The sequence below is a fragment of the Colletotrichum navitas genome, assembly GCF_030913465.1.
Source record: "Colletotrichum navitas strain CBS 125086 chromosome Unknown LY79scaffold_319, whole genome shotgun sequence".
In the NCBI taxonomy this organism is placed as follows: Eukaryota; Fungi; Ascomycota; class Sordariomycetes; order Glomerellales; family Glomerellaceae; genus Colletotrichum; species Colletotrichum navitas.
This window is the reverse complement of record NW_026850865.1, coordinates 1-18,014: the sequence shown is the minus strand read 5'-3', so window position 1 is coordinate 18,014 and position 18,014 is coordinate 1. Positions and strand designations below refer to the sequence as shown.

The 18,014-nt window shown below is 24.0% G+C and overlaps 1 protein-coding gene across 1 annotated transcript; it reads right to left on the bottom strand.

The window, feature by feature from the left end:
- Positions 1–13,200: 13,200 nt before the first annotated feature.
- Positions 13,201–17,107, bottom strand: LY79DRAFT_585561 (uncharacterized protein; the record flags this gene model as incomplete). Its single annotated transcript, XM_060560505.1, has 25 exons — positions 13,201–13,208; positions 13,434–13,439; positions 13,637–13,651; positions 13,722–13,731; positions 13,764–13,765; positions 13,796–13,816; positions 14,150–14,185; positions 14,250–14,265; positions 14,345–14,359; positions 14,558–14,569; positions 14,688–14,695; positions 14,912–14,914; positions 15,075–15,086; positions 15,328–15,349; position 15,567; positions 15,785–15,795; positions 15,900–15,912; positions 15,948–16,000; positions 16,041–16,044; positions 16,193–16,201; positions 16,457–16,480; positions 16,689–16,708; positions 16,943–16,963; positions 17,069–17,071; positions 17,104–17,107. Coding segments are annotated over 25 exons (349 nt in total), but the record flags the coding sequence as incomplete, so codon positions are not given.
- Between the last annotated feature and the right edge of the window lie 907 nt (positions 17,108–18,014).

Sequence of the window (18,014 nt, the reverse complement as noted above, 5' to 3'; positions counted from 1 at the left end):
TAGTAGTAATCTTATAGTAATACTACTTCTTGTTAGCTAAGACCTTATAGTCTTATACCTAGTAGCTTTCTTTAGCCTACTAGGCCTTCTTAGCCTTATAAAGTTTATTTAACTTATAGATCTTGTTAAGCTACTACTAGTTATACTATACCTAATTTACTTAGATGTCTCTAGTGCTTAAGAGCTAGGGGTATAAGAGAGTACTACACTAGCTAAGGCGTAGGGTTAGCCTCCTTAAGCTACTATTATTAGTAGTAGTAGGTATAGTAAAAATAAAGTACTACTACTTTTATAAGTAATAGTATAATAAGTGTTTTAGCTATAGAGACTTTTATTTAGCTATAGGTAAAAAAGTATAGGTAGAAGATAAAGATAGCTTAGGTAATATACTCCTAGTGTATTATTAGCCTAATATAAATATAGTTAGGGTTAGGTGTCTAGATGTTCTTTTTACTTTTTACTAAATAGAAAAGTTAAGTACACTAGACTAACTAAGGAGATATTAAAGTAAAAGGAGAGGTAAGTAAAAAGACTAAGAGGGAGGTAAAGCCTTAGATATTACTTATTAGTTATATTAAAAAGGAAAAAAAAGGAAATAGTAAAGGAGTATAAACTTAGCTACTAAGTAAAGATAAGTTATAAGGTAGTATAAAAGACTAGGTAGTAGAAAAGTATAAAGGCTAAAGTATAATACTAGTATAGATAATTATAAGGTAAGTAGTAAAAGGCTACTTATATTAGCTAATTATAATAGTAAAAGTAAAGATTATAAAGAAAAAAGGTTATACTTTATTTTAATATAATATATAAGGCTATAGAAGTAAGAAAGAGATCTATATTCCTCTATAGAAAGAGCACTAAGGAGGGATAAAAGGACTATCTAAGCGCTTACTTATAAAAGGTTAAATAGGGAGGTACTTACTAATATTATACTCTCTTTAGTAGTATTAGCCTTAGTAGTAATAAAATTATATTTTCTTTTTTTTTACTAATTCTATATAGGATATAAACTACTTTTTTTATATTGTTTTTTTTAAGCCTTAGGTTATAAGGAAGAGTAGTAAGAGAAAAGAGAGAATAGTAATAATAAGAGAAGAGACATTATTAACTAGTATATAGGCCTCTATTAACTATATATATAGTAAGCTAAAGTAAATATACTATCTAGAAGCCTTCTTAAATACTTACTTAGATTTATATATACGTTTTTACTTTAGTTATAATATATTATTTACTATATATATTTATTAGTATATAGGTAATATAGCTAGAGGCAGTAGGTTATATAACACACTGCGTACTAGCAGAATCCCTTACCTTTGCTTATACACAAAGGTACTACTACACTTATGCTTCTACTTTACTTTATTAACTAGTTAACTATTAATAACTATAAATTTAACTACCTTTTCCTAACCTTTATAATATTATAAGATATAGGATCCTATTAATTAGCTAGTAAAAACTAATATTAATTAATAGTTAATTATTACTAATAACTAGTAATTAACAAGGCTTATTATTACAGGAGTTTACCTAGCCTACTATAACCTAGTAGACTACTAACTAAGTTAAGTATTATTAAGGCTACTTTACCTCTACAAGAAACACTATAGTGTCTATTACACTATTAGAACCTCTTTAATAAGCAAGAATCTCTTTTACACTAACTATAGCGCTATTAAGAAGAGACACTTAAGTAGTAATAATTACTACCTTATTTAACTTTCCCCTTTATCTTTATATTTACCCCTTTAGAAAACTATCCTTATCTACCTTATATATATAAAACTAACCTAGCACTATCTAGACTTATAAGTATAAGTTATATTAAAAAGAAAACTTACTACTTAATTACTACTATAAAAGTTATATAGTAATTACTACTAATTAACCCTAATAACTAACCTTATAATAAGTTAATCTAGTAGTACTTTATACCCTAAGGTGCCTACTTTTATAGTAAAATATATTAACTATAAGAAGTATAGCTAAGAAATCCTTCTTAATAAGTAAGACCTTTCTACTATTTACTTTTACTTTACCTATTATATAGCTAAATAGGCTAAATATGCCCTTATAGGTTATAAGCTCTAGAGAGACTTTTAATATTACTTTAATAAATAAGATAAAGCCCTCTTTAGTGCTACTAGTAAAGTACTACTATTAATTTTTTATAACTTCCTTCTTAACTAAGGCGTCTTTATACCTAAAGACTATTAATAAATTACCTTATACCTTATTACTATTATTAATAATAACAAGTTTTATATTTAGATAAATAAAGTTAAGAAGGTATAGTATAAGTTAGTAATATTTAATAGGCTTATTAAAATATATAATAGCTTCTTAAATAATATCTAATATAGTTATATTAGCCTAGAGTAGTATAAGTAAAAACAGTAACAGTAACTTATTACCTATATAACTAAATAAAGCCTAGTAATATTTATAAACCTTAAGTAATAACTAGTAATAATATAGGCCTAACTTAATAAATAAGTATAAAAGTTACATTAGTAAGAGTAGTAAACCTTAGTATTACTATAGTAGACTTAATCTATATAAGATTTACTACTTCCCTTATATAACTTAATATAAAGACTATCTTAATAAGGTAATAGTCTATTATCCTTCTTTACTTATTATTAATTATAGTAAGAACCTTTTACTTACTTATACACTTATTCTATAGAACCCTAAGGTATAAGATAGCTACTACTAATTAAGAGTAGTACTACTAGTAACTATCTTTCTCTCTAGTAATTAGGTACCTTAACTAAGATTATTACTAATAAATCTAAGTATACTAGTAAGATATATAATATATTTAATATTAAGTTAAACTTATTTTATAATAACTATAGTAAAATTAGTATTAAGAGACACTAAATAGTATTAGCCTTCTTATTAATACTTAAAGTAAAGCTTTTACTTTTTATTTTACCTAAATTAGTAGTAGAAACATCTAAGACCTTACTACTATAGTTACCTAAATAAAAGCTTACTTTAAGAGCCCTAAAGCTATTTAGATATACTTTACTAAGTAGTAAAATACTACCTTTTACTATATTATATATAATAACCCTAAGAAAAGTAAGCTTAAAGTGCTTAAGAAGCTTATTAATAAACTTACTCTTATTTAATAAGCGCTACCTAATAGCCACTATAATAATAAAGTCCTTTAATTCTAGCTATTAAATACTTACTCTAGAGTTTATAAGTATAAATTATACCTATTTAATCTAGTGTCTATATTAGAAGAAGTCTATAACTAACTATAGTTATTAGTAAGTACTATAATAAAATATAATAACAAGGTTAGCTAGTACTAGGTAGACCTTAATAATTAATACTAGGTTAACTATACCTACTATAGCTAAGGGTATAACTAGTAGTTTAGTAATAACTATAGTAATAGTAACTATTATAGTAATAATAATAGTAACTATAATACTAAAAGTACTATATTTACTATAAGCCTAGTTATTAGTTAATAAAATATACTACTAATAAGTAATATAAGGTATATTAATAATTTAAAAATAACTACTAGGTAAAAGACTCTTTACTAACTATATATTAAACCTTTCTTACTAGCTATAAAGGTAGTTACCTATAGGAAGAAGAAGGTAATAAAGATAATAATAAAGACCTTAGTTACTACCTTTAAGGCAACTATACTCTTAAAAGTAGTAAAGATAAACTAGAAGGTAATACCTTTTATACCTCTACTATATTCTTTAGTAGTACTACCTTTAGTAGTAATAAGCTTACCTTTAGCCTAGCTAACTAAGCTATTTATTACTAGTTAACAAAAGATAACCTTAGTGTAGTATTATTAGATCTAGCTACCTCTTTTATATTAAATTATTACTTATTAAGCACCTTTTAAGGTATTTTACTTAATATAGGTATAGTAACCTTCTCTACTGCTAGTTACCTATAAGTAACTATATTATAGTAGATCTAACTATTAGTAACTATTAATATAGCTACTACTAGCTAAGTAAAGATCTAGTTTAGTAGTAGTAACACTATTTACTTAAAGAAACTATAATAGTTACTATACTATTTAGGCCTATTACTTTTTATATAATACCTATAAATACGCCTTTCTTGCTTTACCTAGTAGATATAGATTAACTACTTATTTACTTTAATAACCTTATAAACACCTTTTAATAAAGTAATATTATAGTACTAGTTATATAAAAATAAGGGCATCTATAGATACTCCTTAGCCTACCTAAATATAGCCTTACTAGTTACTACTTAACTAATATAAGTTATAATAACTTTACTAATAATTTAGGCACCTATTAGTCTACTACCTTTATAAGATCCTTTATAAGGCTAGTTATAAGGTTAAGGTTAAGGCTATTAAGTACTTAACTAAATACTACTATTACTACTAGCTCTATAAGAAGGCACCTTTATAATTTAAATTTACCCTATATAATAACTACTCTTTTAACTATAAGGTTATTATTAACGTTATATACCTTAAAGATAACTAACTAGTTCTTTATATTATTAATACTATAACTATCTTTAATATAGTATACTTTCTTTATAATATTTCTATAAAGACTATATAAAAGGCACTTTATTACTACTAGATTAACGTCTACTAAGGACCTTTAGACTAAATTATTACTAACGTAAGTAAGAACTTTACTATAACTAAATTTTTATATAAAGCCTATATAATAGGCGTTAAAGTTAAGATTATCCCTATTAAGGTACACTATAGCGTTAAAAAGGTTAAATAATACTATATAGTGCTCTAATAAGCCTATAAAATTATATATAAAGAGTACTTAACTACTAACTATAAATCTATCCTTTAGAGTATAGTTAAGGTAGTTAATAACACTGTAGGCCTTAATAGCCTTATACTAACCCTCTTAGTATTTAGCGCTTACCCCTATATAACTACTAACTTTACCCTTTTACTTAATATTATCTAATAGGTAGCTACTATCTAGAAGGCTACTAATAACCTCTATAAGAGCTATATAATACACTAAGTTTATAAGGCACTTAAGGTATATAATAGCCTAGATACCTTTACTATTAAGGACCTACTGTTAGGCAGTAAGGTATAAGTATAGCGCAAAAAAGGTAAATAGTCTAGCCTATACTACCTACTATCTATTAATAGTAAAGATTATACTATTAATATTAATAGCCTATATAACTTCTATTTTACCTTAGTTAAACCTTACTACACTAAAAAAAAGTAAATAAGCCTACTAACGTAAATCTTTAACTTAACTAACCTATAGATACTAACTACACTAGTAAATATATAGAGGATACTATTATTATTACTATAAGAATAAAAAAACCTATCTAAATAGTAACTTCTCTTTCTCTATAGTGTACCTATAGGTAACTATATAAGACCCTAGTTAATATACTACTATAAGAAATAAATAAACCCTCTAGTGCCTTCCTCTTAGCTAAAGAGAAAATAGACCTAGCACTTATATAATAACTATATAACTAAGGTATTATTACTACACCTAGTAAGCCCTTTAAATAGTTAGGTAAAAGCAAGATCTAAGGCCTTATTAACTATAGTGTATTTAAGATTATTATATATAATCCTTCTATTTACTAAGGCTATATCTTTAAATCTTACTTTATTAATAAAGTTAAAAGTAAAAATAATAAGCTATATAAGAAATTATAACTTATAGTATAGGGTTATAGTAATAATAGTAAAGAAACCTTACTAGTTTAGTTACCTATAATTTAAAAAGCTAGCTAGTGTGTAATTCTTACGCTTACCTCTTCCCTTATAGCTAACAGTAAAGTAATATAGCTATAAGATATAACGTAGGCCTATATATAGTTAACTTTATAACTTAACTACACTATCTATATATAACTTCTCTTTTAAATCTATAATTATTACCCTTAAGGCACTATTATAAAGGTAGTAAAGCTATTATATAGCCTTACTAAAGTAGGTACCTATTAGTAAGCAACCTATAACTACTACTACTATAAAAAGCTTAACATAGTTACTACTTTATATAACCTATACCTACTTCTTTTATCTATAAAAAACCTTAACTTTATAATAATTAAGATATAAATAGATAATATAATTAGCCTAACTAGCGTTAATTTCTTTAACTATAAGGATAATAAGCTTACTAAGGTAAAGCTCCTTATAAAAAAAAAATTTTACTTATAGAGAATAAACCTCTAGTATTTAACAGAGGAATTATCTTATTAACTTTAGCTAAAGATACCTCTATTATACTTTACTAAAAGGGCTAAGGCGTAAAGCTAAGACTTATTAACAAGAAATTACCTATAGCCTAGTAAAACTATATCTAGTAGTACACTTAAGGCGTATATATTACTTTTATCTACTAGCCTAAAGTATACTTTAACCTGTCTACTATAGCTTAGTATAAGAAGCTAGACAGTAAAGCTATTTAATAACTTAACTAAAGAATCTAGTAGTAGATAAACGTACTTAACTATAGCTTTACCTTTATTCTCTTTAACCTACTTAATATAAAGGTTTTTATATTTATTAATAAATCTTTTACTAATAATTATAACTTAACTTTATAGTTAGGATTTATTATCCTCCTTACTAATAAAGAGGTTAATAACTAGTAAAGTAAGTTTACTCTCTATAGTAATATCCTCTATTTCTTATTAACTAAATCTAAATAAGTAATATAAAGTGTTCTTATATTAGAAGTCTATAGTATAGTTATAAGCGTTAATATAGTGTATACTCTTTCTATAACTATTATAATAGTAGTAAATAAGCTTAGTAACCTATTAATCCTTACTATTACCTACACTAACTTATACTTACTATATAAGTGCCTAGTAAAGTTAAGTACTACTTATAAAAAGCGCTTAATAATTAATATTATAGTACTATAATAATTATATAAGTAACGTAAGCTCTTTAAGGTACAATAGATCTACAGTAATAATAACCCTACTAATAGGTTTATAAAGTCCTTACTAAACTAAGTACTTAAGAGTCTTATCTCTTATAATAAGGCAAAGATATAGATAAAGGGATAGGTTATATAAATATAATAAAAAACAATAGGAATAATAGGATATAAGATAATAGACACTTAGAGGAGGAAATAGGTTATATAAACTATATAGATTAACAGTAGTTAAATCTATTTAACGTAGGTATATACCTCTAAGGAAATAGGTTATATAAACTATATAGATTAACAGTAGTTAAATCTATCTAACGTAGGTATATACCTTTAATAGCTATAGCTAAAGAGAAATACACCTAAACAAGATAGTATAAGCCTACCTCTGCTAAGTAAATAAATAAATAAATTTATAGTAGTATATAACTATAAAAAGTATAATACTTTTACTTTTCTTGTTTTTATTATATTTTTAGGCTTTTTAGGAGGAATAGGAGCACTAATAACTTTTACTACACAAGAAAGTTACTAGTGTTAGTATATAGGTAATATAGCTAGAGGCAGTAGGTTATATAATACACTGCCTACTGGTAGAATCCCTTACTTTTGCCTATACGCAAGGGTGCTACTACACTTATGCTCTTACTTTACCTTATTAACTAGTTAACTATTAATAACTATAAATTTAACTACCTTTTTTTAACCTTTATAATATTACAAGATATAGGATCCTATTAATTAGCTAGTAAAAACTAACAATATTATATAAACCTAATATAGAAGAACTATAAAGTATAAAAAGTAAATAGGCTAAGGATAAAGTTACTTAATATAGGCTAGCTAGTACTAATATATATAATAAGGTTAAAGTAGTTACTAATAATAATAGTATAATAATAATAGAGAAATATTACTACCTATAGTCTAATATAAGGTTATTTACTACTATATTAGTTTTTTCCCTCTTATTAGTAAGGTAAGTATATAGTTAGGTAGTAGTTACTACTACTATAGAGATATAGTCTTTATATATAATAGTAATAGTTATAATAATAGGACTACTAGAGAGGATAGTATATACTACCTATAGATATAACCTAGTGTAAACTTTAGCCTAAATAGTAGTCTATCTTAACTTTTAATACTAGCTTATTATAGTACCTGTTTATAGTGTTTAGTTATCCTTAATACCTACCTTTTTACTTTTTGTTTTAAAAGGCCTACCTAGGATTATAGCTTCTCTCCTAGGCTAGTGTACTAATAATAAGTAGGTTAAATAGTATATATAACATTATATATCCTGTTTATTCCCCTCTGTTTATAACTATATTAGCTAAGGAGAAAGAGGGTAGTATTATTTAGTATTATATAGGTAAAGATATAGGACTATAGTACTAAATACTTAGTAGAGGAGGTCTATAGTTTAGTGTTTATTAGCTTAAGTTAACTAAGTAGGCTATCTCTTAGCTACTTACTTTATATATAGGCTATTATAGTCTAAAATAAAATAATAATAGTATATTTTAGTGTTTATTTATACTATATAGCTAGTCTATAATAAGTATTATAGGTTATTAGTTTTAGTAGTATATCTATATCTAGTTTAAAAATTAGCTATAAAAAAATAGTTATAGTCTATAATATTAGTTTTAATTAGTGTAACTAGTATTTAGTTAACTAGTTAGGCTATTATATTACTATATAGTTTTAATTAGTTAAACTAGTCTATTAGCGTTATAGGATTATTAGTAGGGTTAAAGGACTAAAGGGTATATATTCTAATTAGTTTCTATATAGGTTAGTTTATTTATCTAAGGATAAAGAACTAACCTATAATATAGAGATAAAGTAGGGTTTTAGGATAGTAAAGACAGAGAGATCTAACTATACTTAATAATATTTAGCTTATTATAAGGTATAGTTTATAACTACTTTATTACTATATAACTAAAAGGTAATATATATAGCTTAGTTATCTAGTGTTATAAAAATCTTCTTTTTTACTATTATAACCTACTTAAATTTAGGCTACCTTAGATAATAGTGTTTCTTTATATCTATATTACTAAAGGCTTTTACTTTACTTAGATTAGTGTACTACCTATTGCTAAGTATATATAGAAATAATATATCTTATATATTCTTTATAGCCTCTATTCTATATACTTAGCTAAGTAAGACATTATATATATACTATATATTAATAAAGATATTACTAAAGTAAATAAGAAGATAATATATAAGAATAAAATTAAGAGGTAACTATAGTAGTTATTATAAAAAGTAAGTATTAGAGAGAGAAAACACTTTTCCTCCTCTAATACTAAGATATATATTATCTATTACACCTATAGAAAAAATAATTTAGACTACCTTTAGGTAATATTATATATAAAAGGTATAATAGGAGAAGTAGCTATAGTAGCTTCTAATTAGTATTAAGTCTAGTGTAGCCTACTATATATAAGAAAAAGAGTAGGACTTACTAAGTTAGAGAACTATTTAATTCTATAGTAAAACAAGTAGGTAACTTTTACCTAATATAACTACTTAGCGCTATAGGTAAATAATAAGGTTACCTCTTTAGGGTTATAAATCTTATAGGCTTAGTAAAGAAGATACTAAGGTTATTACCTTATAGTATACTTCTCCTTCTATAGCCCTTTCTTATAGTACTTTACTAGCCTACTAAATATTCTAAGGAAATAGTTATAGTAGGTTAAAAATAGTAAAACTTATCTAATCTATAGGAATCTATAGATATATATATAAATATACTAATTTTTAGGTTAATCTATAGTATATATTAGTATAAGTTTAATAACGTTAGTCTTTAATATATAAGTATATATCCTAGTAATCCCTATTACTATTAATAAAAATAGCTAAGTTTTAGGAGATAGGTCTATTCTAGTATAACTACTATAATATTAATAATTATAAGTAATAAATTATTAAAGTTATTAAGTTAACTCTTATAACTTATTACTACTAAATTATTAGTTGTTTAACTAAGGATCTACTAGTAGCTTATATAATTTATTATATAACTAGCTATCTTATAGTAATTATTTCTTTTTTCTTTATCCTTAATAGAGATTATTAGCTATACTTAAAATTCTTTACTTATTTACTAATATATTAATTAACTATAAGGCCTTACCTTAGTAAAGCTAACGCTAATTAATAGTTAGCTTAACTTTTAGCTATAGTAGGTTAACTTCCCTCTTAGCCTAAAGGTAAACAATATAATAATAAACATAGGTAATAAACATTATTAACTATTTATATACCTAGAGTAAACAAGTACTAAGAAACGCCTCTATAAAAGCCTTTATAATAATATTATATAGATTACCTTATAATAGGTTAATTACTAGTTCTATAACTAGTTAGCTTAGCTAGTAGAAGCTATATTAATCTTATTAGTAATATAAGCTTTACTGCCTACAGAGGATACACTTTACTATAAAAAACGCTTTATTAGCCTAGGGCTATTTAATTAGTAATAAGTCTTTATAACTAATTTATTATAGGCTCTTCTATAAGCTAACTTCTACTCTTATATATATACTTTTCTCTACTAACCTATAATATTAATAAGGTAGTAATATAATAATCTAATAGTTTTTTTCTCTTAATTTATTTATAACTAAGGGTAAACTAACTAGAAAAATCTATAGCACTAGTAATACTCCCTTAAATAAATATATATACCCTCTTAGTCTTCTAAGGGAAACATAGGTGTTTAATATACTATTAGCCTAAGGGAAGTAACAGTAAAGAGCACTTTAACTAAGGAAATAACACTAAGTAAGATAAGTAACTACTATAAGCTTATAAGTAAATAAGGCTTATAAGCTTTTATATAATTACTTATAAGATAAAAAAATAAAGATAATACCTTAGAAGAATATAATATACTACTAGATATAAATAAGTAGTTAGTAGTAATTAATAGTATATACTTTATTTATCTTAGCCTAGTGTAGTATATTCTCCCCTAATAATAAGGAAGAGGTTATATTAAAAATTTACTATTTACCTTTATAAGGAGGCAATAGAATCTTACGCTTAACACCTTTACTATATTTTATATTAGTAAATATAAGTATAATAACTACTTTAGGTGTAAACTACTTTATTACGCCTAGGAGGATTTCTATAAGTAGTCTACTAATAATTTTAAGATAATAGACTATAAGATCCTAAAGGAACTATATAACTACCTTGTTAGGCAAGGTATATAGGTTAACTATAATAGGTGCCTACTAGTTACCTAATATATCTATAAAGCTATCTAGTAGGAGAAATATATTTACTAGACAGATAAAATAGTTAATATAGTTAAGAGATTAATATATAGCTTTAAAATACACCTTAAAGACCTTAAATTTATAGAAGATATTATAGGTAGTAAAATAAACTTATATACTATAGAAAAAGTTAGGTTATAACTACTACTAATAACTACTTATAAAACGTTAAATAATAACCTAACCTACTGTCCTATATAGCCTTTATTAATAGTAGAACCCTAGATAGTAGTAATAGTCTAACGCCTATATATATTAATATATAAACTATAGTAAAACTTATCCTTAGTAGTAGTAGTATTAGGCCTATTAATAAAGTAGCTTATAGACCTTATAGATTTATACTTTAGTAACTAAGATATAAAATATACTAGTAGCCTATATAATACCTTTAACTTAAAATTACCTTTGTTCTATAACCTTTATAGACTAGTAGGTATTATATAAGCCTAGTATAAAGCTATAATTTAGGTAATACTATAGGGTAAAGCCTATAAGTATTACGCTATAACCTTTTATAATTAAGTATATAATTTTATTACCCTTATAGTAGATCTTAAATAATAATTTAAAGGTAATAAAGTATACTTAACTTATATTACTAAGCTTTATTATATATTATTTATATTAGTTACCTAAGATAGCTATAGTAAAAGTAAGCTTAAAATTCTTAAGCTCCTTATTAAAAAAGTAACTAAGCTAGTTAAGGTAACTATATAGAATAGACTACCTATAAATAGGGATTATTATAAATACCTTATTACTTATTACTATAGGATACCTAAATATATAATTACTGTTATTAACCTATAAGCTATATTTAATAGCCTCTATATATAGCTATAAAGTAATATTATAAATACTCTTGTTTATAATAGACTAGAGATAGATTATCCTAAGGATAAGTAAATAACAAGATACAAGAAAGGCTAAATTAGCTATAGGTAAAGTAGTAACTATAGCTACTATACTAATCTATAGTAACATAAGGTATATAATAGAATTCTAGCTTAGGTAATAGCTTAACTTGTTTACTTATTAATTATATAGATTATAGAATAAGGCTAGTTATTATAAATAAGTAAATATATAAATTAATAACATATGTTTATAATTACTATATATATTATTACCTTATGTCTATTTTTTTCTTTATCTTATAATTAATTAATAAACTAATAAAATCCTTTAGTTATATAATATATAACTACTAAAAATATTAACACTAGGTAATAATAAGGACCCTTATAGAGCAAGAGAGGAAAATTACTATACTTTAATACTTAGTGTTACTTACTCTACTATAGCCTTTTATATATTATACTTAGCGCTAGTAAAGTATATATAACGTAGGTAGCTAACTAAATTACTTAGCTATCTATTTATATTATAAAGGTGTAGCTAAATAAAGGCTCCCTATATAGAGATAAATTATACTTTTATAAAGGTAGTTAACGCTTTTTATAGCTAGTAGTCTAGTACTTATACTTAGCTTTTCTTTTATAAAAAAAAAATCTAATACTATTTTCTATTTCTTATTAAGGTTATAACCCTTATAATATAAATTTAAAAGACTACCTAAAGTAACTAGTATATATTAGTGCTATAGTACTTATTGTTTACTAATAATATATTACTACTAATATAGTAAATTAAATAGTACTTAATATATCTTAAGTTAATACTTTACTAGTTTATAGAAAATATTAATTAGTAAAAGCAAGGTATAAAGTATATATAGTCCCTAATTACTAAGCATAATGTCTTATAGTAGATCCTTCCTATTATTTCTTTACTAATTTAATATAAATATTACCTTCTGTTAAATATTATAGATTATAACCTAGGTAATATTAACTTAAAGTAATAATTTTCCCTAAGTATAAAGACTAACTATTATAACCTAGTAAATACTACTCCTAATAGCCTATAGTTATAAGAACTTAAGAGCCTATAAACTAGATATATATTATAATTATAAAAGGTAATATAACTAATAAATTAATAGAAATTTCCCTTTACTAAATAAGTTCTTAAAAAAAATTAGAATATATATAGGGATAAAATTATAAAATATAATTTTAATTTATCTACTATAATATAATCTATAAAGAAGGTTATTAAGATACTAAATTTATAACTACTTATTATAAGTAATTTCTTAGTTTTAACTTACTTAAGCCTACTAACATATAGGTTATATAGAGCTAAACTTCTTAGTAAATAGTTGCTTCTTATCTATAGCTAACACTAACTTTAAGGGATAGCGTTAGACTTATATATAAATATTATATTCTCTCTAAGTAAATTTTAATTATTAAACTTCTATAATTCTATTATAACCTATACTAATAACTATATTAAGAAAGGTTACTTTACCTAATATACTAATAGCTATATAAAGGAATATAATTAAAAACAGCTAGGGTTCTTGTAAATAGACCTAATTACTAAGACTTTTTACTTTTAATAGCCTATTATAGGTAATATTTATATAATATATTACTCCTATATTTAGATAGTAACTTTTAAACTTACTAAATATCTTATCTTCTATATCTATAATAAATAATCTAGGCTATAGGGTATACACTATATCCTATAGCTCTATTTTTGTATTTATATATAATACCTAGGTGACCTACTACGCTATAAAGATATTACGTTATCCTTTATTTTATCTTAAACCTATTTAGACTATATAATTATAAAGTAAGCTATAGAAAATAATTTATTAGTAGTAACTAATTACTTTAATTAGAACTAGATATTTTTTTTTAAGGTTTTAAAATTAACTTAGGTAATTTTTACTAATAGCTACTAGATTTTATAACTATTTCTAGTGTTATCTACAGGAGTCCTTAACGTTAGGCTTTACTTATTAGTAATTACCTAGATAGCCTATGCCTAGTTCTCTTAGAATATTACCTTTAGTTAGCTTATTATCTACTAAAGCTACCCCTCTAGATAGACCTACTATAAATATACTTACTACTAAAGCTAGGCCTCTATCTAGACACTATTATATAGCTTTACCTTTTACTTAACCTTAACTTTTAACTTTACTTATACCTTATAGTCTTTTACCTTAAAGTTAAAGAACTAGTACTACTACTAGCTAACTTAGTAAAACTACTATTACTTAGCTATTAACCTACTATTAAACTATATTAGTAGCTATATATATATAAGCCTAGCTAGTCTTATACTATACTTAGCCTATAGATTTTATATACTATTATTTATATTATCTACCTTCTTATCTTTATCTAGGCCTCTCTCCCTAGGCTACCTAAATACCTTATTTAAGTACTAGTTAGTAATAATAATAGTAATATACTACTATATACTAATATTAAGTTAGTTACCTAGTAACTAGCTACTATACTACTAGATAATCTACTATAACTAGTCTATTATTTATACTCACTTTCTTTTCTATATTTATACTACTACTTTATTATTATTATAGCTACTATCTTAGCTAGTACTACTTAGCTACTTTATCTCTTAGTCTTAGCTTCTTTTTACTTTTTATAAAATCTTATTAGCCTAGAGATATACACTATAGCCCTTTAACCTAGACACTATCCTCTACACCTTTTACTAGAATAATAGTACTAACTATAGATACTATACTAGTAGTTTACTTACCTTCTATAGTAAATACTAATAAATTACCTTAGCTTAGCCTATACTATAGAACCCCTTATAGTATACTATTATAAAGTATATTAAGCCCTTATATATAAATATATTCTAGACCTCTTTATTAACTATATTACTATACTAAATCCTTATTAGCTTTATTATTTACCTAGGTTAACTACTAAGTATATATATTAGTAGCTATAGACACTTATAGAACTACTTAAAAGTATACTTATACACTTATTTTACTATTAAGCTAAAGACTTCTCTCTTTACCTCTTCTACTTTACTACTATTAATACCTTACTACTATACTAGTTAAATAAATACTTTAATCTACCTAAACACTTAACCTTCCCTCTTCTATATCTATATATTATAGTTATCCTATATAAATAAGTACCTTAGCTACTTCTTACTATAGTTATCCTTAATTAACCTCTATAGGATTACTAGTAGTACCTCTCTTAGCCTCTCTTCTTTACTTAGCCCTTTACCTACTATTATTAGCTTAGTAAGTAGCTCCTTAGCCTCTTATACTAGACTATATATTATATCTAAAAGCTAGGCTATACTAAAGTGTGTCTACTAGAATAAGATCTTATCCTTAATCTAGTTAATATACCTAGGGATTAGTATATTATACTAGATCTTTAACCCTATTATATATATCTTTAAGATCTAGTCTATTAGTGTTAGCTTAGTGTCTAGTACACCTAATGTCTATATTATAAACCTTTATACTTTACTATATATATATTAGAATATACTAAGGACCTTGTCCTTAGCTACTTTTATTTTAATCTCTTTTACTCTCTTCTTTATACTATCCTTTCTCTTAATAGTAGACTAGTATATAATAAGTATTTAGCTTACCTTAATAATAACTAAGTAAATTATTATATAGTTTATTACCTTAACCTAACTACTATCTTTATTAATACTTATAATAATAAGTACACTAATTAAAATATTCTTATAGTTACCTTACTAGATTAAGTAGTCTAGAATACTAATAAGTATCTTAAGTACTACTTACTTTACCTTTATTAGTGTATTATCTAGTTCCTTAATATTAAGTGCCTCCTCCTTCTATATAATAGCTTTAAAGTAGTCTTATAGTTAGCTTTACTTTACTATTAGCTAATATAGTAGCTATTTATTATTAGCTATCTCCTATATATAGTACTAAATATAGAGTAGCTTTTACTAAATACTCTTATATTACTCTTATATCTAGTCTTCTAGCTAGTTATTAAATAGCCTATATAGCTTAATATATACCTTGTTTTACTATACTTTAAATAGTATAGTGTTCTTAATAGTATTAAGGCTTAATATCTTATATACCTAGTTTAAGACCTTCTCTATTACTGTCTATATAGCTTAAAGTACTTACTTTTCTTTTTTAATAGGCTTTATTATCTCCTATAGCTTACCTATTAATAGACCTTTTAAGTGCTTTAGCTACTTTATATAACTTAGCTATAATTATATATCTTATTTATTATCTATACTATAAATAATATCCTCTGTCTAAGAACTAACCTATTTAGCCTCTTCTTAGTAGATCTATATAATAACGTTATATACTAATGTCCTTATTAGCCTAGGCTAGGTGCCTTTATTTACCTTCTTTATTTAGTTAACCTAAAACTAGTAGTAGCTAGCCTATAATAAGAAAAAGCACTAGTATAAGACCTCTTTGCTCTATAGTAGATTCCTTAGCTTAGAAGCCTTTTTCCTTATATTACCCCCTTTTTTCTAGTTATTTACTTACTTATACTTATTATAGTAGTACTACTATATAACCTATAGTTAGTAGTAGATATAGTTATATATTATACACTTAAGCCTATTGTACTTTAGTAAGGTAAAATACTTAATAGGCTTAGTTATTGGTTCTAGTAGTAAAAGCACTATAATACCCTCTTAGTTATAGATAATAGCTAGGTATACCTAGATAGCCTATATAAGCTCTCTATACCTAGTAGCTAAGAGAGATTAATATCTTATATAAAGATAGGTCTTTACTTTATTAGTAATAACTATAAACTAGTATATTTTATAGATAGTAATAGAAAATATTAAGTTATAGATAAATAGTTCTATTCTAGTCTTATTTCTATACTATTATTAGTTTTTATATCCCTAAACTACCCCCTATACTATAAAAGTAAATAAATAAATATTACTATACTATAATATAGAAGATTATATTATATAAGCTAGTCTATAGTATCTTAATCTAGTCTATATATACTCCCTTATAATATTAATATTAAGACTTTTATAACTATATAGTCTTAAAATTAAAGTAGTTAAAATTAAATAACTAGGTAAAAGATAATAATAATAGTAAAAAAAATATATATAAATTAAATATAAAGTAATAAGATCTAGTCTCTAACTATATACTATACCTAGTAGCTAAGAGATATTAATCTCTATAAAGATAAGTAACTACCTTATTAGTAATAACTATAAACTAGTATATCTAGTAGATAGTAGATCTATAGTACTTTTGTTTCTATATTATAGTTAACTTTAATATTACTTAACTACTTCTCTTATATAATAGAAGTAAATAAATAAATACTACTATAGTCTAATATAGGAGACTATATTATATAAGCTAGTCTATAGTCTAAGTAGTTATATTATATAATTACCTTTAGGTAGCCTATATATACTCTCTTCTTAACTATATTAGAATATTTCCCTAGACAGAAACTCTAAAAATATAAGTATAGATATTCTTCTTAATTTATAGAGTATAGTAATATAGTTAGTCTTATCTACGCTTTCTATTTATACTATTCTTATAGGCTTTTAGTAAAAACAAGAGTATAGCTTATTAATATCTATCTAGATAATAAGCTATACCCCCTATCTTTAGTGTCTTTACTTCTTTTTTATAGAGTATTTTAACTAGCTATACTATAGCTTATTATATTTAGTAGATTAGGCTTTAAAAGATAATAAAAAAAGTACTTTATAATTAATATAATAAAAATAACTAGTAATATTATAAGTATATAGTAAATAATAATACTATAGATAGCTAGCTATATATAAAGGTAATAAGTAAGACTTATAAAGTATT